We start from the raw sequence: 13,361 nt of genomic DNA, 5'->3' as shown, positions 1-13,361 counted from the left end.
TTGCATTTAACTTGCATGTTAAAACAAATGCAAATGGCAGTTCTTAAGGGAGGTGACAATTATCAGGATCTTGGCAGGTGGCGAGGAGGAAGTTTTTACTTTTCCTCTCCTGCTGTGGTCCTGATGAAAATAGCTTTTTTGAATCCCTCACTGGCATCATGTGCAAAAGTTTTCTGGCTTATTTAATTTAGAAAAATATATATAAACATCTTATCTATGTGGGGCTTGGTCCTTAATCTCACAGCGGCACTGCCTGCCAGAGCACTGATACCCCTTTTCTGTCAAATGTCACGCTTGAACCAGTTTCCTTGATGTCTTGGTTTACACTCTTCCTTTTAAAACCGTATCCACCATTGCGATTTCCGTGCAATTTGAAACACTTCAGCTAATGAAGGCCTATTGCTTCTTGCATTCTGTGTCCCCTCTGCCTGACAGGTTTGTGTGTGACGATGTGGACTTCAACCTGCGTGCCCACAGCGCTGGCCTCCTGATCTGTCGCTTCAACCGATTCAGCGTCATGAAGAAGCAAATTGCCGTTGGCGGGCAAAGGTCCTTTCATATTAAGTCAAAGGTCAGAATTCGGAAATTTCTGCGAAATCTCCCACTTTTTGTTTCGTTCTTATAATATAGTGGGGCGGTGGGGGGAAAGAAAGGAAAGACGTTGGTGCAACGGGCAAAGTCACTCATTTGTGCATGTCAGCTTGTTTTCAGTTTTCATTGGGAATATGTGAAACAGATAGATCCTGTTCAGCCTTTCCAAACCTCCCATGATGAGGGAGGATGCAAACTCTTATCTGCTCTGTTTCATCCTCCTCACCTGCCATGCTGCCCTCTATGTTTTAGAGCAGCCTTTCTCAACCTGTGGGTCCCCAGATGTTGTTGAACTACAACTCCCATCACCCCTAGCTAGCAAGGCCAAAGCTCAGGGATGATGGGAGTTGTAGTCCCACAACATGTGGGGACCCACAGGTTGAGAACCGCTGTTTTAGAGGATGATAGTCTGCTGTGGGGAGAGCCTTTGTATTTATTTAGAATCCAGATTATGCAGGTCACAGCAAAGAAGAAGAACGATAAGCATTATTTTATCGTTGTTTTTCTTTGTTGCATGCTCTGTAGCAATTGATAAGAAGCTTATTATTTGAGAAGTTGTTGTTTTTGTAAGTGTATAAAGTGGTACCTCAGGTTAAGTACTTAATTCATTCTGGAGGTCCGTTCTTAACCTGAAACTGTTCTTAACCTGAAGCACCACTTTAGCTAATGGGGCCTCCTGCTGCTGCCGCGCCGCTGGAGCACGATTTCTGTTCTCATCCTGAAGCAAAGTTCTTAACCTGAAGCACTATTTCTGGGTTAGCGGAGTCTGTAACCTGAAGCGTATGTAACCTGAGGTACCACTGTACCATTCCAGGAAGAGGCTGATGCCCCCCCCCCAAAAGCCTGAGTGATTCTTAGAGGGGAGGCCGGTAGCTTCATGCTAGCACACCAGCACTGCTTGCAGAAGCTGCCAGGTTCAGTCCCCAGCACCTCCAGGTAGGCCCAGTCTGAAATCCCATAGAGGTCCAGCCCGTGAGTGTGGACAATACTGAGCTGGACAGATGCATGGTCTGACTCAGAACAAGTCTGCTTCCTGTGTCTCCCTGTGAATGGTTCTTAAGTGGTAGTGACACAAGTAAGGGCCTGTGCTGCTGAAGTCAAAACTCTCATCGGTAGGACATTCTCCTGCTGACACATGCTTAATTAGAAGGGCACATGCATCCAAATGATGTGAAGCCAGATCGTACAAGGTTCTAAGTCACGTGGGGAAAGCTGTGCCTGAGTGGAGGCTCCCCACTGCATAGCTTCACCCCACCCCACACCCTTAATACATGGAGAGCATTGTGGCCAGGTGGCAGGGAAATGGTGGAGGGCATGGATGATTTAGCAGGAGGTTGGACTAGGTGACCCATGGGGTCCCTTCCAGCTCTGCAGTTCTATGATTCTATAGGCCAGCTAGTCATGTCTTCTTCACTCTCCCCTCTTTGCTATACTAATCGAGAGAGGTCTTGAGCCAGTGTAGTGTAGTGGTTAAGAGCGGTAGACTCGTAATCTGGGGAACCGGGTTCGATTCCCCGCTTCTCCACATGCAGCTGCTGGGTGACCTTCGGCTAGTCACACTTCCTTGAAGTCTCTCAGCCCTACTCACCTCACAGAGTATTTGTTGTGGGGGAGGAAGGGAAAGGAGAATGTTAGCTGCTTTGAGACTCCTTTGGGTAGTAATAAAGCGGGATATCAAATCCAAACTACGACTTCTTCTTCTTCTTCTTCTTCTTCTTCTTCTTCTTCTTCTTCTTCTTGAAGACCTGAACAGGACCATATATTTGGTTGTTTTTTATTAGAAGAATTTCATTTATAAAAAAGATATAGAGTGAGAAAAGAAAGAAAGAATGAGAATGAAGGGGGGGGAATACAGTTACGTTATCATACATTAATATACAGATGTGTATATTGCCATTATCCTTATACACATATGATTGTCAGTAACCTAATACATTCTGTGTAAATTCACTCCAAATATTGTATTTATCCAAAGGAAGTCTGTGGTCTATAAGCTGTCCACCTATATGTGGCCAGCGTTGTCACTGGTATTAATTGTATTAACCTTTAGGGAGCTTTCCCTTGCATTTTTAATCTAAATGTCACACTCCCCCTGTATGGCACGTCCCTTTTAGGTATCGGATAACCCCGTTTCGATTGCCCCGGCTCAGTACATATGCGCTCCCGACAGCAAACACACCTTCTTGGCTGCTCCTGCTCAGCTGCTGCTCGAAAAATACCTCCAGTATCACAGCCATCGCTTCTTTCCTCTCTCGCTGAAGAACTACAGTCATCCAGTGCTATCCGTGGATTGCTACCTTAATTTGGGACCCCAGGTAATGCATTTTGTTTGTTTGTTGAGCATGATAGACAGCTTCCTTTGTCTCCCCGTGCATGATTATTAAGTGGTCCAAGTGAAAGCATGTGCTTCAGCAATTAAAACTCTTGTCTGTAGGACGTTCTCCTGCCAATGCATATTTAAGTGGAAAAGCACATGTGTCAAAGTGGATCAGGTTCCAGTGCAGGTGCAAGGAGCTGTTCCTTCATGCTCCTCTGAGGAACCTCATGCGCATGCTATGAGCTGCAGCTTCAGTGCCATGTGGCATTGGGAAAGGCCATCACTTACAGTTGTGATGGGGCAAAACAGATTTTATTTTATTCTGCCGTACTCCCTTCCTCTTCCCCCCACCAGCAGACATTCAGAACCCTCTCAACGAAAAAGAAAAACCCAGAAGAAACCAAAGTTGGGAACAACCCAATACCCCTTCGGCTCCAAGGTTTACTTAGAATGCCATGGAGAGATGGACTGGGAAGTCCTAGGAAAAGGGATAATATATGGATATTGGATGATGATGATGATGATGATGATGATGATTACTACTTATACCCCACCCATCTGGCTGGGTTTCCCCAGTGTATATGTCATAAAAATGCATAAATGATTTTTTGAAAAATAAAACAATTTTTATTTTATTCACCACAATAACCCCCAAATGGCATACATTTGCTACGAAAGAGTTACACGGCGTTTCAAAATGTTCATATTATGAATGGTTGCAGATGTTTCTTTGGGCGCAGTAGTTTGATCATGCTAAAATTAGCTGTGCTTTAGACTGAGGGGACTATAATACCTGCCTTTGTTCCCCTTGCAATCAGATTGCAGTTTGCTATGTCAGCTCCCGACCTCATTCTCTGAATGTGACTTGCTCTGATATGATATTCAGTGGACTACTGCTGTACCTCTGTGATTCCTTTGTGGTAGCAAGCTTCTTGAAGAAATTCCACTTTCTGAAAGGTAAGAACCAAGTATTGCTGACACACCAAGCTATGACTTGTTTCTGACATCTTTGCTGTGAGAAAGAGGGCGGAGGGGACATTCTGATCCATGCCTAACTAACATTTGTAGATATATTGATGCCAGTTTTGTTTTGTTTTAGTTATTTAAAATATTTTGATGTCATAAAATGAACAGGTCGGAATTTTGTGCCACCATCACTCCCATTCACAACCTTGCTGCAGTTGGGAAGACTTGTATGTGTGATCCATAAAAAAGCTGTCTTCTACCAGGTCAAACTATCTAGCCCAAGGTTCCCCAATCTTTGGGTCTCCAGCTGGTTTTGGACTACAACTCGCATCATCCGTGACCACTGCTCCTGCTAGCTAGGAATGATGGGAGCTGTAATCCAAAAACAGCTGGAGACCCAAGTTTAGGAAACCATAATCCAGCCCAATTCCTGTTCTGGCAGATGCTCTCCGAGGTCTGAAGCCAAAGTCTTTCCCATCACCTACCTCCCCACCTTTTGAAGTGGAAATACCAGTGACTGAACATAAACAAACATTTTTCTGGCATTCAAAATCCAGCAAACATTAAGAATTCAGATTTGCATCCTCGGTGCCAAACATAATGCTTATGAGAAAGAGGAGCTCCTGGGAAAAGGGGCTGTTCTGTGCTGGGATAGATATTGCCTGGGGAGAAGGAAAATGTTTAGCAGGAGCCAGGGCATGGCACAAGGCCAAGTATTCACTCCAGTTGTCAGCAAGAGCTCTGAGTGTTCCAAAGATAATTTCATAATGCCTTACTCAACAAAGGGAGGAAGATTTAATAGGAGTAGTTACTTTGCAAATGGGGGAAAGTGTGATTCCAATCCTATGGCAGATGTGGGCAGAAGGAGGGGCACATTAGCCAGTTTCCAGTGGAAGTTGTGAGCAAAAAACTGGGCGGTCTATCCCCTTTAAGACTGCTTTCCCCCTTTGAATGGCACTTGTTGTTTTAAATTGTTATTTAATTGAGAGGTTAGATTTTAGGCCTATGTTGCTATCTATACTGACCTTATTGTTGCATAGAAGCATAGAATCGTAGAGTTGGAAAAGACCCTGAGGATTATCTAGTCCAGCCCCCTGCAATGCAGGAATAGGCAGCTGTCCCATAAGGGGATTGAACCTGCAACCTTGGTGTTATCAGCACCACGCTCTCACCAACTTAGCTATCCTGGTTGCAACTCAATTTTATTTGCAGTTATGCACTCTATGATTGTAAGTCACTTGGGACCTCTCCAAATGCCCTTTTCATCACTCACTCATGATTATTTGTGCCCATGATGCTATCAGGGAGGCCAAAAACAAGATCCTGTTTTCATTACTATTTGTAACTGGACAAGTTTTGGGGCGGTTATACCGCTTCATTTCCAGTCAGTGCATAATCCTGTATGCAGTGCATATCCATGCTGTTCACTGTGTTCTGGGTTTTTCTTTTGCCTCACTTTGGTTGCAATAATGTGGTAGCACTGGGGAAGCATCACAGGACTAATAAAGCAGAATAAACCCACTGTTGATGCGCTATTAATTGTTGCAGAATATACCTTCAATAAAACACCATTCCGGGAGGTCTTTGCAGACAGGTTTTTGTTGTTTTTTTTGGAGCAGGAAATATAGAAAGTGATGCACACATGACAAAGACAACAACAACCAACAACCTATAATAATGATAATTTCCACAGGTGCCACTTTATGTGTCATATGCCAAGACAGGAACTCGCTGCGCCAAACAGTCGTCCGACTGGAACTCGAAGACGAATGGCAATTCCGACTAAGAGATGAGTTCCAAACAGCCAACGCCAAAGAAGACAAGCCCCTCTTCTTTCTGACAGGACGGCACATTTGATGGGAAATGATCACGTGGCATAAGAAGCTGGCTTTTCTCTGACCAAATAAAATGAGTTGCATGAAAGAAAAGAGGGAGGGGAGGAAGGAGAACTGAGCTGTTTACAAGATGTTTGCAAAAGAAGCTGCTTCGTAGGAACAAAAGTTAGGCAATTTTGAAATATTTGTATTAAAGTTATATTTTATTTGACCAATTTATGTTTATAATTCCAAACTTTTGTTAGTACCCTTTTTGTAATTTAATGAACTTGCGAAAGTAACTCCCGTTATATTGAGGATGGAGCTACTGCGTAATATTTCTGTTGTTTCCCCCTTTTTTGTTTTTGCTGTATATATTATACAAACTGTTTCGGAACCAGACACTTGTGGCACAGCTTCAAAATTATGAGATGTAGATGTAGATTCTCTCCTCTGTGTTTTTGTAAACCTAGGGTGCCAGCGTAGTAAAAAGAAAAGAGGAAGTTTCATTCTTAGAAAATTGCTGCTGATTAGCAAATATAGCATTGCTGATCTGCTCTATGTAGAGTGCTAAAGGCAAAATTAACTGGGATGTTCTCCAGTGCAAACCCTATGGAAATGAATAGAATGTGCTCAAGAGCATTCATTTTGTGACAGGTATACATAGGAGAACATCCCAGTGGAGAGTGCCTTATATACTTATTATAATGAAAGCTTGCTTTCCATCCTAACCTCAGGACTGCTGGCTGCTTTGCATAATTTTTAAGAGAAAGACTTTTTGTAATATGTAGAAATGTATTATAGTGACCTTTTCTGATTTATTGAGAATATTGAAAGCGGATGGTTGGAGTTGTTTTCAAAAGTCTGAATGTTTTAGTAGGTAGGAAGGCGTCTGAATGAAATGGTGATTAGTTAAAGGAAGTGTTAATATCAAATTGTTTTTTAAAAACAGATGGTTTGTTGCACTGCCCATCCTAAGACACCTCAGGTTTGCTGTGCAAATAAAAACAACACCTAGGGTGCATTTAATAGTTCTCTGATATTTAACAGCGCCCCACATTAAGTGGTTTCTTGTTTGGGGTTTGAGGTTTCTTTTGTGGGAATACATAGAAATCAGTCCATCAGCAAAACTTTTCAAAAATAATAGTGAGGTAATACCTTAATTTTGAGTATGACCAACTAAAGCATCACAAAATATTTTTCAAACTTTCAAGTATCTCAGAGCTTTTTTCAGCTGGATGTTAAACAAAACAAGTGGGTTGTCCCCTTTTCGCCTTCCCCAAAATTGGGAGGAGGGATTTTGTGGGGGGGAGGGCCTAAGGGTTAAATACCATCTCCCCACTCACTTGACTCCTGGTCATGATTCCCTCCCCAACTTTAGAAAAGAAATGGATAAGAAGAAATGCTATTGGAAACAGAACGATGAAAGTTGATTCTGCAAGAGGAAAGAAGGGCCACAGAGAAGGAAATGGCTGGAGCTATCTATACCAGCCCCAAACCTATTGCACCTGCTGTCTTTTCACTATACTAAAAAAAGGGAGGGAGTTTCTGAGCTTGTGGGGAGGGGAAGGAAACAGGGGAAAGGTGTTTTGATCATGATACCATGCCCCATAAAAAGAAAAGCAGCCTTGATTTGATTAGATAGTGCTGGATGCGAAATGGGTTGCAGATTGAACCAAGAGGTACTGAGACAAAGAGGCAATGGCTGTCCCATCCCTGAAACTGTTGAAGTTTGCAGTGGTTCAGATCTGCCTCTTTCACTAAGTGGAACACATAGAGGCAGTAGGGGCCCATGCAGTGGGGCAGAGCTGCAGAACCACCTTCTTGACACTGGTACCGCCACTGCTTACCTGGTTGGGGACTGGCGTTGGACGGTGGCAAGGCTGGGGGCATGTGAGTGCAGCAGTAGGGGCATTCCTGAACATGCCCACCTCCTCACCTTAGATAAGCAGCAGCAATGCCAGTATTGGAAGGGCAGTTCCACTCTACCACATGTGCCGTAATTGTGCAGATCCTTTGTAAGGCAAAGAGCACAAGTAAGAGGGGAATTAGCAGGGAACTAATTTTGGGCTAATTTCGAATCCCTGCGACGGGGTGAGCTCCTGTTGCTCGGTCCCCGCTCCTGCCAACCTAGCAGTTCGAAAGCACGTCAAAGTGCAAGTAGATAAATAGGTACCGCTCCAACAGGAAGGTAAATGGCATTTCCGTGCGCTGCTCTGGTTTGCCAGAAGCGACTTAGTCATGCTGGCCACATGACCCAGAAGCTGTACGCCGGCTCCCTCGGCCAATAAAGCGAGATGATTGCCGCAACCCCAGAGTTGGCCACGACTGGACCTAATGGTCAGGGGTCCCTTTACCTTTACCTTTTTAATTTTGGGCTGGCCTTAAAGCACACAAATGACAATTGTGAAATTGTAAGTAGGATCCTCTGTAGGTCGAAAGACATGCACCTGCTGCTTAACCTCTGTATTGAAACTCCTGCACTGTTTATGGCGCTCCAACTTTGTCCAACATTGTCCAAATATCCGTTCCACTTGTAGAGGGTTTTCCACCATTGCAGTGACTTGGATCCTCAACTTTTGCATCCTCCTTTGGTTCCTGAGAGGAGGGAGAGGGCTGAGGCAACATGCCTTGATTTTACATAAACCTGTAGATATTTTTAAAATGCTCTTTCAGTTATCAAAGTTTGACTGTGTGTCTCTTCCCTACCCTGGCAGCCACTGTTGTTATAGAATATAGCCAAAGTTTGGGTTTTTCCTACATGGTCAAATCTTTTCTGTAGGAACTCCCCCCCCCCAAAAAAGGAGTAATGTAACTCCCCTTCTCAGATCCCATGTTTCAGATCTGCTCTTACTGAGCCAGAGGGAAGACAATGGCATGGTTCCTCATCTAGGATATTGGTGTAACAATAAAGAAAAGAAATCCCTGTTCCTTCCTAATGTATTTATTAAGGGTGCTGGGGGTGGTTAGGACCATCTAGACAAGTACCATTGATCCTATTGTCACATATGAAAGAGCCTTCACAGTCATTGCATGGTTCTGACACCTATTTCATGTTGTAAATTCTCAGAGCTGGTGCAGCAGGCTTGGTCCAACAAAATTGGAGTTTCTTACTTGGCAGCATCTAGCCCAAGGGGAAAAATGAAGGGTCTACCCCAAAGCTCACTATAAGTCAATGAACATTGACAGCTTTAGGTTTTGCCTGCTCAGATTAAATGTTATGGGTGGTGACTCTTCCACCTTATAAAAATGGTCATGTGGAAGTCTGATGGCTTGCTTTCATTTGAGGCTTAGACTTGGAACAATGAGCCTGCCACTGTGCCACAGATGGAAGTAGGAATACCCTGGGATAACAGGACATACCTCACAATGCACCAACTCATGGGAGGGAGGACCAAAATTATGTCCATGTGGTAGCTACTCTATCCAGCAAGCTGTTTTCGATCCCATCCTGATCAGCTTATGTAATGTGATTTGTCTTTTGTCTGGTTTGGTTACTCAGTTAATAAACATTTTTAGTTTTGGCTTTTGAAGTTGAATGCTTCTTTAACCTTGACTTGCAAATAGTGATGGGAAGCCTTTCAAAAGAAACCAGAAAAATTGGGGGAAAACCCCAGATTTTCCCCCAAAGGGTTTGGGGGAAAAAGGAAAAAAAACCTGCTCGCCCCCCCCCATTTTTCTGTTCTTTTTCCAGGCCTTCCCATCTCTACTCCCAAATCTTGATTACTTTTGAATACGAAGGCAATAATGTTAAGTCTCTGTGCACACTAAAATTGGTACTTCTGAATATTTCTCCCACTCACCCCTAACCAATTTGATTGCACCACTAGTGGAGTAATTGCCAAATTAGGATAATATGGTGTGGTTTTTTTAAGCAAAATCAAGCTGAACTTGTTTGGGCATTGTGGTCAAATACTGAACTCCACAAAGTGTATACAGTCACCATTATTTATTCAGCACTGACTCTGGGAATCAGCTTGTAACAGCTCACTATAAATAGTAACAGTAGTTATATAACCTGGTGGAAAGATTTCACATCCTTTACACATGGAACAACAGATGTATCAATAAAGATTAGTGCACCACTCTGCATTTGGTTTCCATGGGTTATAATTATGGAGCTGACTTGATTGACTTAAGAGATGCATCAGGACAGAACGGACTGGGACATTTAACCAGAATTGGTGCAAAACAGAGTCACAATGTGGGCATTTCAGCTGTGAGAGCTTTGACCCAGCGAGAAATCATTGCAGTTTTTAAGGATGCAAAGCATACTTCCAAAGGCAGATCTCAAATCAATTGTGACATTATTCACTCTGTTAGTGAAGTATTCTGCACATGCTAGGCTCTTGAAAAGACTGAGAGGTTGGAACGAGCTCCTGCTGCCTTCTCCCAAACCAAGAGAGGCCAATGTCTGCATACATGCTGCCCTTGAGCTCCAAGGGAACTCTAGTAGCAGATTGTATCTCACAGGGTCAGCCTTTGGCTTCCTGAAATTAGTAGCTAAGCTGAAGGACCCATTGCTTGTTTCTTATCAGCCTAGATTCTTGTGTGTGTGTGTGTGTGTGTGTGTGTGTGTGTGTTTCATGATAGATTTCACCGCTTTTATTTTTCTACATTATCTGCTTTCTTCATTTGGAAATAGGCACGGTCTGTATTGCTCCTATGTTTTGTAACTTTGATTATGGGGTTGCTGTTTTTCTTGCTCATTTTTATTTTTGATTTTGTAATAATGAAGAATAATAATTTTAAAAATATGAGGGAAGCTTCCACCTTACAACTTAGAGCACTGGAGACTTGAATATGGAGGGTGTGCATCCTCTCAGTTCAGTTAACATGTCTGGGAATTGAGCAGCAAAATGGCGTCTGGGCTGATTTTCGCTGAATCGGCAAAATGTCTGGGGGAAACCCAGACAAGTAGGCCTATATATATTTGCGGAGGTGAGGGGAGAGATGTTCCCCAACAAAAGCTCAACAACTTGGTCTGGATTTTCCCTTTTGGGAATATGGCAACCCTAGCTAATAGCACACATTAATATTATGAGTGGCACTGCCCCCCCCCCATAGTTTACAGGATTGTGCCTGGAGAATTGACATTTATAAACTTTGCCACAGGCATTTAGACAACTATTAATGGTGTTTAGTTATCTCTACAATTGCTGTAGTTGTGGTGGTGCTTTTTATACAGGCCTGTGGAAGGAATTAGAGCAAATGGGATTTTGAGGGATTTATGCACCTGTGAACAGGCCCCTCAGAGACCGAAGGCCCTTTGCCTCTGGTTCATCTACCACACTGGTGCCGGGTGTGTGCACCATCATTTTCTCTCTTTTTTTTTGAGGGGGACTACTAATTTTTTTCTGTGTTGTTCCTGGTAAGAAGGGAGACACGCGGGCAGATCAGCTTCAGAACATGATGGGATGTTGCTTCATGTTTTTGGGCACCATTGTGTGTGTTGGGAAGGGTGTTGTGAGGGGAAAGTTGTTCCGAAACAGGTTCAACAGAAAACTGAGTCCCTGTGAATCCTTTTGCTAATCCTGCTTACATCATTTCAGCAAAAATGGAAGGGGAAAGCTCAACAGAAAGGGATAAAAGTAGGGTTAGGGCTGCTTCACAGTGTACACCAATGAAACCAGGAGGCCTGAGAAGTGCTTAACTTACAAGATCATGCTGATTATGCCCAAAAATATCCAGATGTGCTTAGGAAAAATATCTCTCACAGGAACTTGGCTGCCTGGACAGAAATGTGATTCTTCTAGCACATGAAAATGATCTGGATACAACTGCCCTACCACCTGAGAATTATGGAGACCCAAATTATCCATTTCTTCCCAGTAGCAAATAATAATAATAATAATTTCTTCACTATCCCTAATGTTCCTGTGAAAAGGAATTATGAAAATCATGGGCCCCAAATCAGCCTGCTGAGAAGCAAAAAAAGGGGAATGAGATGGCTGCCAAAATACTGTATTATGAAAATCATGGGCTCTGTTCAGAGCTCTGTTAGCCTGCTTGATCATCTGGCCCTGGCTAAAATGGTCTTGATCTCTGTTAGACTAATAATAATAATAATAATAATAAGGGTCAATCTTTCTACAGACCACCTGAATGGACCTCATGGCCCATTGGTATGAGAATCTAGGCTAACTGAAAGCATTTCTGTTTGTGAAAGGTGGTCAGCCAATTTTTTTATTTTATTTTTTGCTGACCCTACTCAGTGCAGCCCCTGAAAAGCTTCTTCTGAGTATGGAGCCTCCAGGACAGTTTGGGACACAGTGCTGAAGCATGCAGTGCGGGCAGCGGGATCTGGGTTTTTGTGTGTGGGAACCCAGATGCATTGCCTGATGCTAGCAGAAGTGTTTTCTGCCACTGCACAGAAGCCACCAACTGGGTGATGTAAGCTTGCACCCCTTCCTCACCCCTAGTTGAAGTGTCGCTATCTGAACGGTCTAACCGAGGTGCCTCTTACTGGAAGCTCTTCCCCCTGCATGTAGAAAGAGGAAGAAGATAAACACCTCCGTTTTTCAGGGAGGCTTATGACTTAACAAGGCTACTTGAGGCGTCAGTTGCGAAGTGAGTGTGCACCGGCTTACGGAGCTCATGTTTCTTGTCCTGGCTGAGGTTCCAAGAACTTGAGCAGGCTAAATTCGCAAGCAAACATGATCACAGGGAAATTACTTTCTCTGGATCTTTGTTGTCAACAACGCATTACTTAAAGGCAGCATTTTTTAATTCCAACAGAAGCTTTAACAGCCACTGGGAAGAATATTTCTCTGGTAATGGAAGAAAGAGACCATCTCAAGATGCCATCTGAAGACACTGAGTCACCTTGGTCTTGGGTAAGGTCTTTAATCTAGAGTTTCAGGAATAGCGTGCTAAATTTCGATTCCCCTCAGCCAGGTTTTTTTTTTTAAAAAAAAAAATCTGATTGCTTACTTGGTTGTCTTCTTTTTTTTCCTGAGTAAAGATGGGATAATATAGTTGGGTGTAGTTGTTTTGTTTTTTAAGGTTTCCTCTTGGTTTTGTTTGTGATGCCATTCTTTGGGGCAAGCCCAGCTGTTGAAATGGCCCTTCCCCACACTTTATGTGGGGTAGATTGTAGTAGGATATCGCTGTAAGAGACATGCTGCATTGATTAGGCTTTATACCGAATCACAAATTTAAAGGTCAGCAAGGCCTTTCCTCGTGATATTTGTACTCTTAATTTGGGAAGTTAACATTGCAGCTCTCTTTGCTCATAGAAGATGTGTAGCATCTTCACACAGAAGGCGAACTCTTCGGAGAGCGGTTGGTTGCACATTAAAAGTTTTTTAACGTTTGATGTTTTACTGTGGTTTTATAATTTGTTGGAAGCCACCCAGAGTGGCTGGGGCAACCCAACCGGATGGGCGGCATATAAATGATGATGATGATAATGATGATGAAGAAAGGACTGCTCCTAGGTAATCATAAGTGTTGACGTTCTCCATCTCAGAGAAGTGTGATCCTCTCTTTCTATGTACCATTTATAAAACAGTCAAAGGAATGGATACAGTCCTGCAGCCAGCCTTCTTTCCTAGGTGGGAGAGCCACATTTCATTTCGGAGAGGGAGGCGCATAGCACCAAACCAGACTCCCTGCCACTCACAGGTGGAGGGGATATAAAGGTCAGGCCAGGGGAAGGGGAGGGGAAGGCA

At 43.3% G+C, this 13,361-nt stretch overlaps 2 protein-coding genes across 6 annotated transcripts in view; both read left to right on the top strand.

Annotated features, from left to right (window-relative positions):
- The window catches only part of GREB1 (growth regulating estrogen receptor binding 1), a 98,836-nt gene extending 89,615 nt beyond the window's left edge, over window positions 1-9,221 (top strand). For all 3 annotated transcript variants that reach the window (XM_079970307.1, XM_079970308.1, XM_079970309.1), the window contains 4 exons: window positions 436-571; window positions 2,706-2,906; window positions 3,727-3,865; window positions 5,568-9,221. In XM_079970307.1, coding sequence (XP_079826433.1) covers window positions 436-571; window positions 2,706-2,906; window positions 3,727-3,865; window positions 5,568-5,731 — 640 coding nt within the window. In that variant the 3' untranslated portion in view covers window positions 5,732-9,221. The remainder of the gene's footprint in view (window positions 1-435; window positions 572-2,705; window positions 2,907-3,726; window positions 3,866-5,567) is intronic.
- Window positions 9,222-12,344: 3,123 nt separating this feature from the next.
- Window positions 12,345-13,361, top strand: part of LPIN1 (lipin 1) — a 92,646-nt gene continuing 91,629 nt past the window's right edge. The window contains exon 1 of one of the 3 annotated variants that reach the window (XM_079970417.1): window positions 12,345-12,524. In XM_079970417.1, the coding sequence (XP_079826543.1) occupies window positions 12,465-12,524 (60 nt within the window). In that variant the 5' untranslated portion in view covers window positions 12,345-12,464. The remainder of the gene's footprint in view (window positions 12,525-13,361) is intronic. The other 2 variants (XM_079970420.1, XM_079970419.1) reach the window with 2 other exon arrangements.

The sequence above is a fragment of the Podarcis cretensis genome (assembly GCF_951804945.1).
Source record: "Podarcis cretensis genome assembly, chromosome: 3".
Taxonomy (NCBI): Eukaryota; Metazoa; Chordata; class Lepidosauria; order Squamata; family Lacertidae; genus Podarcis; species Podarcis cretensis.
This window is presented reverse-complemented; position numbering and strand designations above follow the sequence as displayed.